This window comes from Saimiri boliviensis, chromosome 13 (assembly GCF_048565385.1).
Source record: "Saimiri boliviensis isolate mSaiBol1 chromosome 13, mSaiBol1.pri, whole genome shotgun sequence".
NCBI classification, from domain to species: domain Eukaryota; kingdom Metazoa; phylum Chordata; class Mammalia; order Primates; family Cebidae; genus Saimiri; species Saimiri boliviensis.
Window position 1 is genome coordinate 85,317,860 of NC_133461.1, and position 10,702 is coordinate 85,328,561.

A 10,702-nucleotide genomic window follows, 5' to 3' on the forward strand; every position below is an offset into this window, starting at 1 on the left:
TCCTGACTGCACCACCCCTTGGAGCAGCTGTTGTTCCTAATGGTTGTTTTTGTTGTTGTTGTTTTGTTTTTGAGATAGAGTCTCGCTCGGTCACCAGGCTGGAGTGCAGTGGTGTGATCTTGGCTCACTGCAACCTCCACCTCCCGGGTTCAAGAGATTCTCCTGCCTCAGTCTCCCAAGTAGTGGGGACGACAAGTGCGCCACCACACCCAGCTCATTTTCTGTATTTTTAGTAGAGATGGAGTTTCACCATGTTTGCCAGGATGGTCTCAATCTCTTGACCTCGTGATCTGCCCAAGTTGGCCACCCAAAGTGCTGGGATTACAGGTGTGAGCCACGGCGCCTGGCCTGTTTCTAATAGTTTTTACCTTCTCCTTTAGGCCCCTATTCAGAGAAGGAAAAAGCCTGCTTCACAGAAAAAGCGACGTTTTAAGACTCATAACGAACACTTGGCTGGAGTGCTGAAGGATTACTCTGATATTACTTCTGGCAAGTAGGGAACAGTTTTGCCCTGGAACAAAGTCACGGATACACAATCAAGGGCACTCTTGCTGATGCTCCGGGTCTGAAGACAGTCTTCTTATCTGCTTCTTGCAACTGAGGAGAGGAGCAGTTCAGTTTACAGAACAAGTGCAAATTACCAAACTCGAAGCATACATGAGTAGAATGGGTTCACAGGAACTGTGCCGTTCCCTCTTAACCTTCTGTAACTCCCTGGGAGAAAGGCATTGAGCACGGCATGCAGGTGTCTTGGCTGTATTTTTCTCCACTTCTAAATGGTTCCTTTCTTCCTCATTTGTTACTTTAGTGCAAGTTTGCCCATAGTCTTGAATGCAATATTTGTTTATTCCAAAAGAACATATTTATAATAAAATCATTGTAGAAGGATTTTCAAGATGTTAGTGAATTGTTTTGTTTTGTTTTTTTTTTTCATTCCTGGAAGTGGCAGGAAGCAGCTGCGGTCTCTGACTTCCATGGGTCATGTGCTGGGAACGCGATGAAGCCTGGCCCGTGCTGTGTTGCTGAGCGTGCAGATTTCACCACTGGAACACAGTTGTGCCGCCTGCTAGCAAGCTGAGAAGTAGCGATACACTGGGTGTCATTGCTAATGCTTTTACAAAGAAGCATCGGTGTTCAGCTTCCTGGGTTCGGTAAGTTCCAGGATGGTCTGTGGTGCACGTTGAACAAACCTGGGTAGAGTCTCCATGGCAACCTGAACGTCAGCTGTGCCACGCCCCCACCCTCACGTGGCCTGGCCCAGGGTTCTTCTGGTGGAAACGCCCTCTGTCACTGGCCCAGCTCGTGAGAGCCATTATCAAATATGTGAGCGTTCTTTAGTGTCAGGGCGACTTACGGGAAATCCACGTGGCTCCTGCTTTCTAGGGCAGTGTTCGCGTTTTCCTCACCCGCTTTGTGTTCTGCTGTGATCATTTGGGCTAATGGTCATGGGCCTCCTGTCACAGCATGGGAGAGTAGTGGATCATGAAACGAGCTGGCGGCTCTCAGAAGAGGCGTGATGGAAACCCAGAGCAGGAAGTGCTCTGTGTAGACGACAAGGAGCCTTCTGGCTTTTCAGTAGTTTTCTCCCTTCTGCTTACCTCTCATCCCTTCACAGTGTCACCTGTTTGCTTTACCTCTTTCTTACCTCCAAGCCCCAAAACGTGGCAGGAGAGGGTATAACTGAGGTCCCTACGGTAATTTGGAACACAGGAAATGCATTCTGTCTTGCTTTAAGGGTTTTTCTGGTAAGAAGAGCTTTAATGTCTTACAACATGAAACTAGCTCCCCTGTAAAAAAAAATCCAGAGTTAGCTCATCTCCAAGTAGAGACCTGTTCTTGTGCTCTCCTCACTCCATCTTATTTTATGGGCCAGGTCCGGAAGTGCAGTTTGGACATCTCAGACCCCCTCATCTGTTTTGCAGGGAGACGGTCATCACGGTCTCCGTCTCTGTGATCAGGCGGTTTACTGCCGGTTGTGTGTTGGTGGCGACTTCTAGCAGAGCCTGTGTGCAGCAGTACTTCGTGGGCTGGCCTGATAATTGATTTCAGTTATCTTGTCTTAAACTCATTTCAGAAATGAAGATCTAGCAAAACGAAGTGACTTACGAAACTGCCAACTGACAAATTCCGTCGCTTTATCTCATTCACTTGCAGTTTCTTTTGTTAAGCTCAATGTACTTGGCCTACTGCACGTAGGAGCAGTTCCTCCACCTACCCCATCTCAAGGCACTGGGGTTGTATCATGTGATGTGTTGAGGATACAGTGTTTGTGGAACATTGTGATGGAACTGTACTTGGGTTGGACAGTCTTAATATAGGCACACCTTATTTTACTGTGCTTTGCTTTCTATGTCTTCACAGATAGTAGGGAGTTTTTCCCCACACTGAAGGTTTGTGGCAACCCCACTTCAGGCAGGTCTGTTGGAGCTGATTTTCCAGCAGTGTGTGCTAACTTTGCTTTTTTTTTTTTTTTTTTTTAGCAATAATATGTATTTAAATTAAAGTGTATAACTGGGTTCTTTAAGGCATAATGCTATTGCACACTTTCTACTGTCATATAGCATGAACGTTTTAATAGGCACTGGGAAACCAAAACATTCGTGTGACCCACTTTACTGTGGTGTTTGCGTTATTGTGATGGCCTGGAAGCAGATCTGCAGCGTCTCCGAGGGCTGCTGTACAGAGCAAGCTGTCTCTTCACAGTTCTTCTGGGTGTCTGAAAACACATCCACCAGAAACTCCAAGTTGAAGTCATGTTCTCGCCTCTGCCCATTTCTGCTGGCTCTGCTGGCCATTTAGAAGCACGTGGGAATGGCACAGCTGGTGAGTTAAGAGGATGCGACAGGAGTGCATTTGATCTATAATTCATCACCATCATGTGAGGCTTTTAGGGGATAGCTAAGAGAAATGTGGTCAAGCCTGGACAGTGTAAAAACTGAACACTTGACTGCCGCTGTCATAGTCTGTAAGTGTGGCAAGATGATGGATGGACCCAGGGGACAGAGTGGTGCTTGACACCTGTTGAGCGGGGGCATAGTGGAAAGACAGCGTGGGACATCCCGGTCCTTCCCACCGCAGCATTCACAGGCACTGCATGTAGACAGCCCTAGGTTTATCTGTGAGATGTTTGAAATCTAGCAGCAGAGCGGGATTCTGAGTGTGGGCAGGCCTGTGGGTCGAAGGTGTTTGGCTTGTCAGTTCCCTGATTCTTAGTTAACGGTGATTTTTTTGAGGCATAGATGAGACTCAGTGTCTCTTCTTCCCTTTGGCCACTGTTTTTACTTTCAGATGACTCATTTGTGGGGAGGATTTGGGGTTTTCTAAGGTTTGACTGTTGACAAGCTCAGCCTGGTGCTGCACATTCTGCATTGAGGCGGAGCAGCCAATTCAGTGTCTCCCAGGGTGGGTTTTGGGGGCTTGTCCTGAGAGATGAGCAGGTGTTCTGTGGAACTTGTGGTGGGATGGTCCAAGGACCTCTTGGAAACCATTTTTCAGACTAACTAGGCCTTAGAATACCCTTCCCTGGCCTGTCTGGAGCGTTAGGGGAGGCAGCGTTGGAAACTCAGACCTGAAGCCAGTAAGGAACTAAAGTGCATTTTCCTTCCCTGGAAGGATTTCCATTAGAAATAAATGTCAGCCCCGCTCTTCAGCAGATGGGCAGGGGCACTCCGTTCCAGTCCCCTGTGGACGGCTCAGGGCTGCAGGACTGACCCAGCTCCAGTGGATCGGGGCAAGACCAGAACATTTGTGTGACTAAGCATGTGGTTCCCAGACCCTGGGAAAGCCCAGCGACTTCTGATCCAGCCAGAACTTTGTGGGGCTTGCATGTCAAGGGAGAGAAGGCACAGACTTACCTTTAAAGTAAGAAAACACAGAAGGGTGCCAGCAGGGGAGAACTGGGTAAACCTGATTTAGGCAGGACCAGCTCTAGAAGCGACAAGATCAAGTTTGTCCCGTGGGTGGGGATTGTGATTTTTTTTTGAGACGGAGTTTCGCTCTTGTTACCCAGGCTGGAGTGCAATGGCGCGATCTCGGCTCACCACAACCTCCGCCTCCTGGGTTCAGGCAATTCTCAGCCTCCTGAGTAGCTGGGATTACAGGCACGTGCCACCATGCCCAGCTATTTTTTTGTATTTTTAGTAGAGACGGGGTTTCACCATGTTGACCAGGATGGTCTCGATCTCTTGACCTTGTGATCCACCCATCTCGGCCTCCCAAAGTGCTGGGATTACAGGCGTGAGCCACCGCGCCTGGCCTGGGATTGCGATGTTTTGAAGTGCCTGCCTGCCAATTCCCCATACAAAGGGCTGTGTTCTAGTTTTAAGGAAAAAAGTGCTCTTTTTGTCCAGGTAAATATTTTGTGTATTTCTCACTGCATTTAGACCTGCCTTTTTGCTCAGAAGCTTGGGTTGACTAAGCATTTGGTCAAGTTCTCAACTTGGTATTAACGACCCCAGGCAGAGTTCCACGTGAATTTCTCAACTGGACAAGTGGAACACAAGGACCAGTTTTCTCTTGCCTCAGATCGTCCATAGGTGAGATGTATGTGAGCAGTGGAGAATGGAAGGCTTCACTGTTCTGTTAGTAGTTACTGGCAAATTATTATGGTTTGTAGGAAGATCTCCTAACCTGCTGCCCCCTAAGTAGGAATGAGTGTAGTTGGAACTGAGGCTCAGGAAGCGGGAAGTGGCAGGTTCGCTGAAGAGCTGCAGAGAGAGGCCTAGTTCTCACGGCGCACCAGCAGCTCTCAGGACTGGGGGAGCGAGCCAGGCCAGTTCACGCAAGAGTGGGTATTAGTTCCATCCGGGATGTTCTGTAACAGCAACAGATAGCTTTACAGTGGCAGTTACTGAAATGTCCTAATTTAGGGTTTTCAGTCAAATTGCTGACAACGTAGTTTTTCAGTATCCCAGTTTAATTAGAGTTTTAGGAGAGGCATTTTGAGGCTGAGTGTTTCAAATAACACCTCACTGATAATGAATATTCTTAGGTTTTCCATGTAGGCTGTAGAAATGCAGGCTGTTTATGCCATGAGGGTAGGGAGAGAATGGTGTAGGACTCAGTGAGGAGAGCAGCCCTGTGCCGGAAACTTCCAGCTGGGTAAGAGCACTTTTGGGAACCTGTCCATATTCTTAGCACAGATCATGTCTTGCTGAAAGCACTCAGAAATAACTAGTTGAAGCTGGGCCCTGTGGCGTGCGCCTGTAGTCCCAGCTACTCAGGAGGCTGAGGCAGGAGGATGGCCTGAGCCCAGGAGTTCGAGGCTGTGGTGAGCTGTGAGTCTGCCACTGCACTCCAGTCTGGGCAACATAGTGAGACCCTCTCTCTTAAGAAGTACTTATTTCTCAGTGTTACCTTGATAGACAGATACCAAGAATTCTTGGGTGTTGGAACACAGAATTCAGGGATAGGGAAGTAACAACTATAAGCTAGTCCATGAAAGTGGGGCAGACACACGTGCCTGCCCTGGGCCCAGGTGTGACTGACTGGTGATGTAATGTTCATTTTGTGAATTGTAAGGTTCTTTTCAAATTCCTTTAATCTGTAATTTTGTTGTAGAAGTGGAAAGCATGGTATTTAGTTTCAGATGCATTTTATATTAGTTTGGCAGTAAGAAGGAAAGGTTGGTTCATTTGGTAATCACACAGAAAGACAGGCTTAGTTCCCATCTTTCTGGAGCCTACAAATTGGGACATTTTGTATGGGTGCAAGAGCAAACAGTCTGCCTTTTTCTTATCCCAAGTTCTTGATTCCAAAAGACATACTGCATTAATTCCTGCTCAGTAGAGTGACAAAAAGGGTAACTTTGCACAGACCATAACGAGGCCGGTATTTGGCTGGTGAGTGGGAATCTGGAGGTCACACTAGCTTAGTAAATATCATCCAGATTTGTCATGTGCACATGATGAATGACCATCATCAGCATGGGGATGATCGGGGCACGCATCTTGTGGAAGGTCCCCTGTAAAAAATCATAGGTGGCTGTATTCAGCCAGTGACTAACTGGGACGGTCCCAGCAAAGCCTCTTAAGGGCTCACGACCCTCCATGCCTTAGCTGTTTGGCCAGTCTCTGGTGCCTATGAGTTGGAGCTCACAGGTGGACCAAAGGCAGATCAGGTCGGCCTGAGAGCCATGCTGGTGTGGCCTTCCGAGCCTGGACCAAGGAAAGCTGTTAGTCTCCGAGTTACATGAGCTGGAAGGCAGCGGACACGACCTGCGTTTGGTGGCTCCTCTCCAGGCAGGCTGTGAGCTGAACTACAGATCGTTGCATTGTCCAGCAAGACTCAGTGTTGGCTGTTGGCACTGCTTAGATGTAAGCACTACTTTTTGCCTTCTCTTTTTGGGGGGAAAAAGAGTGAGAGTGTATATAAAACACGATTGTCTTGGCAATTGGTGCCTGGTTTTCCACTTACTTTATTTACTTTTTATGGTTTTGGAGATAGGGTCTTGCCCTGTGGCTGCGGCTTGAGTGCAGTGGTGGAATTATGGCTCACTGCAGCCTCGAGCTCTTGGGCTAAAAAGCATTCCTTCCTCCTTGGTCTCCTGAGTAGCTGGGACCACAGGTGCGTGCTAGAACACCTGGCTAATATTAAAATTGTCTTTAGAAACAGGGTCTCGCTGTGTTGCCCAGGCTGATCTCAAACTCCTGGGATCAAGCAAGCCTCCTGCCTCAGCTTTCCAGTGTTGGAATTACAGTTGTGAGCCACCATGTCTGGTGTAAGATATGTTTAAGTCAAGTTGAGTCAAACTCCCTTGAGGTCCATCTGCCTCTGGTGTCATTGGTCGGTCACCAGCTGCTGCAGTCGTGCCTTTGCAGGCTGATTCTCTGGCTCTCCCCAGTGTCTGCTTCCTTCTTTAATCTCTTTGTGCCTACGCTCAATGCCCAATGCTTAGCTCCGCCAGAGCCTGAAAACGGCAACAAAATCTTCTGGCCTCTTGTCTGCAGTGTGGGATACATGTAGTTGGTTTTGCTGAAAAAGAATTTGTCAAGCAATGATATGACAGCTGGAAGAAGCACTTTATTTTTTAAAAACGACCATAGAAAAGTACCTTTAAACAGTTATAAAAGCATAATAGAGTGTGTCGAAGTGGCTGTTTTTCTTAGAGAGGAGTACAGGCATCTCACCAAGAGCCAAGTGGCACTGAGGGCATAAGCAGGTCCTTGAACACCAAAGTGGCTCCATCACAAGTCCCTGTGCTAACTGCCCTTTCCCCTTATTTATGGTAAGAGCGGGCCCCTCACTCCTAGAGTCTTGGTGGTTTTTTGTGGTGACCTTTAAAAGCTTCTTGACATCTTTATTTCTAACAGAAAACAGCAGAACACAAACAAACCAGGTAATTGTCACATTGAAATTTTCCACAGAAGCTGAGCAGATCAATAGGAAAGCCTGTGATTGTGTTTGGCAGCTGAATTTAGGTCACCGTGGCTTTACAGATGGCTCTTGTACGAGGGGGAGAGGTTGAGCTGTCAAACTCTGGCGATGTGTCAACTGACAACACAAGACTGATGAAGTCCTGAGTAGAACTGGTTCCAGTGCCCAATGCTTCCATCTCTGCAGTGTGGCAGGTCATCCTCACAGCACACAACATTTGGGAGCTCATGGTATGTGGTCCGTTTGGCCCCACGCCGCCAAGAGTTGGGAATACCAGCTTAATTCAGCTGATGTTTTACAAAAATCACTTTGGAGACAGAGACACGAGCTGCCTGCTGCAGCCAAGTGGGTTGGGCACAGCCAGCCCCTCATGGGCCAGGGCTGGCCTTCCAAGCCAAGGTTGTCCCTTACCCATGAGGTGAGCCCTGCACTTCCACTGGGGGAGCAGGGCCACGGGGCTGGCTTGTGGAAGGTGAGTTATACACAGGAGCGTGCGGTTACAAAGGAAACACAAGACTGCAAAAAATGCAACACTCGGCACACAGTTTATAGTCACAGCTGGAGCTGCCAGGGCTTCTAAGGGCACACTAACCAGTTCTTACCAATCTTTTCTTTGCCCAGTTATGAATAAGCCATTGGTAGAAGCTCCTGGGGGCTTCCGGTTGATTGTCTTGCAGGGTTGTCTTAATGGAACTGGTATTCTAGACCTAATACTGCAGGTAACAGTTCTAACAGCTACACCACACTAATTTACCCTGGACTCTGGGTAGGCACAGATTTCTATATAGTCACAATACAGGAAATTCTGGTTAATATTTGGAAACATGCCTCAAACATGCAGCTTACTTTAGAGGAAAAAAATAGGTATTTTTAATTACAAGCATTCAAAAGTCGAGCACAAAACAGTGATCCAACCCAGTGTAAGATCGTCCATCCCAGCATACGTAAAATGTTTGGTATAAAAATACTCACTTTTCTTGGTTTTATTGTTGACTTCTCTTACGTTTCGTTTGAAAATACCTCCAAACTGTACAGAAATGTCAGACCATGCATTCACAAATAACACACTATTTCTTGCAATTATACAGTGTAAAAGAGTAAAACATTTTTATTATATTTTTTCTTTGAGAAAAACAGATGTGTGATAGAGGCTGTGGCAAAGTCTTGAAGGGATCAAAACTGGGCAAGCTTTTTTCAAGCCTGAAACAGAAAGAAAACATGAGAGCAGGCGTCAACCCTCCCTAGTTGTGATGGTTTAGATGACAGGGTGTGGACGTGTGTGTAGAAAAGATTTACTGCCCACACACACGTATGCGTGTCAGTGGTCTCGCCTTGATTAGACACATGGCTCAAGGCCTTGACTCCCAGTCTCAGAGCACCATCCTGGCCCACAGATTTTCTTTAAAAACAACTCGGCTCTTATTATTCTGCCACTCATTTTCCTTTTCTTGCTCTCATCTCCCCAACATGTCACACACATTTGGTGAGTTGTAGAAAATGTGTAGACAGAAGGCAATCAATCAGCTCAGCACACACTAGAATTTTCTATAGGGAGATGCTTATTTGTGTACAGAAAGAGGCTATAAAGAAAAACAGATCATTACTGCTAACCTATCTAAATGTCCCAAGTTAGATTTGGGAAAATGTGTTGAGAATATTTAGGTGACCACTGAAACAGAGTGTATGGGATGAGCTTGTAAATGTTCCTATACAAACCAAATCTGTGCAAGTTGGATCTGACCTGTGACCCAATCTACCTTTTTCACTTCCGGTTTTTGGACGGGTGTGAGGAGGGTAGCAGTAGTAAAGGCCCGCAGGTCAGGTCTTCAGACCTTTCCACCCACCCCCCCCCCCCCCCCCCCGACCTTTTCTGTGAGAGGGGACTAATACTTGCCTGTCCCTTCAGGTTGTGGCAGATAATGACAGTAGTCCTAGTACATCCATTTAAGGATGCTTACTGTATAGAGCCCTCAAGGCAGCCAAATCCAGACGCACCCCTGGCCTGTCAGTCTGTCCCTTACACTGCTGTCCCCCACTCAGCCTGTCCTCTTGGCTCGTATGTTCCTTCCACTCTGCTGTCAACATTTTAGGGCCACCTCTGCGCTTCTACCTCGAATCTTTGTCCACTATGCTTTGGGGAGCAAGACAACATTCCTAAATCACTTTCCACCCCTGCTTGTCTTCCCAGATGCCTAACACATCTTCAGGGCCCTGAAAAGCTTGGTCGCTCCTGATCTCTCTTGGCCTGAGGGCTTCCTCCTCTGAGCTCCTAGCAGGGGTTCTCACTGACCAGGCCACTTTGACTTCCACAGGTATAATCCTGCATTGTTATTTGCCTCTCTGAGACAATCTCTTCCTCCTTAAACCCCCAAACCAGTCACTTGCAGGGGCCCAATGCAAACCTTCCATTGACACACTTAAGACTGGAGGGCACACGAAAAGAGGAGTGATGGGTCATTTGTGGCACGCTGTCACCGAGACACGGGCCCCAGTGTGGATGATGTCTGGCCTGAGAGCAGGAGACTAAGGACGGGGACCCACTTTGGGTTCTGCACACCAGGCCAGGGGCACCCTGAGCCCTCCATAGGCAGCTGCGGCCCCAGTAAGGGGGATGTAGCACCTCCAGCTTTCCTGGGCAATAATGCATGCGCCTTCCCCATGCCTCAGCCCCTGAGCAGGAAGCATGGCCGCCTAGGAGGGCTGATCTGAAGGGAGAAGGAACATGGGCGGGAGGAAGTCTAGTTTTCTGGGCCTTCCATAACTGCTGTGTAAATGGAATCCTTGCATGGGAAAGGAATGTAGTCACACTACCACAGATGATCCCAGACTGAACAGAAGGTCAAAATGTGGCTATTTCAGTCCCTGTAAACAAGGAAGAGGTTTGCTAGGAGCGGAGTTCAAACCTTGGAATGTCTTAACAAGGACATTTTAAACAGAATCCAAAGACATCCGGGAACACAGCCCCACGGATGGATGGCAGGGTTGGGGCTGGGAACACATAAGGCTCTGATTAGGAGCAGGTTCTCCTTGCGGGACCTTCCTGGAAGCAGCCGACTATGTCATTCATCTTCAGAAAATCAGGTACTGATAATAATTTGTAACAGACATTTTCAGACATACCACTGAAAAAGTTCACGGTCTCCAGGGGCAGTCTTCTGCAGTTTATAACTCCACTCCAGCCCCGGGGGCTGATGAAAAGTGGCCCATCTCTGTCCTCCAAGGGTAGGTCACATAAGCAGTCTGACCTCAGATTGGGGAAGAGAAAAGCCCCCTCCAAACTCACCCCTGAAACCTAGGGACGGCCCCAAGACATGGTGGGCCCCCCTGG

The 10,702-nt window shown here is 47.9% G+C and overlaps 1 protein-coding gene across 2 annotated transcripts in view; it reads left to right on the plus strand.

Annotated features, from left to right (window-relative positions):
• Positions 1-888, plus strand: part of GTF2E2 (general transcription factor IIE subunit 2) — an 83,600-nt gene extending 82,712 nt beyond the window's left edge. For both annotated transcript variants that reach the window (XM_010348678.3, XM_074383907.1), the window contains one exon: positions 381-888. In XM_010348678.3, the coding sequence (XP_010346980.1) occupies positions 381-497 (117 nt within the window). In that variant the 3' untranslated portion in view covers positions 498-888. The remainder of the gene's footprint in view (positions 1-380) is intronic.
• Positions 889-10,702: the final 9,814 nt, after the last annotated feature.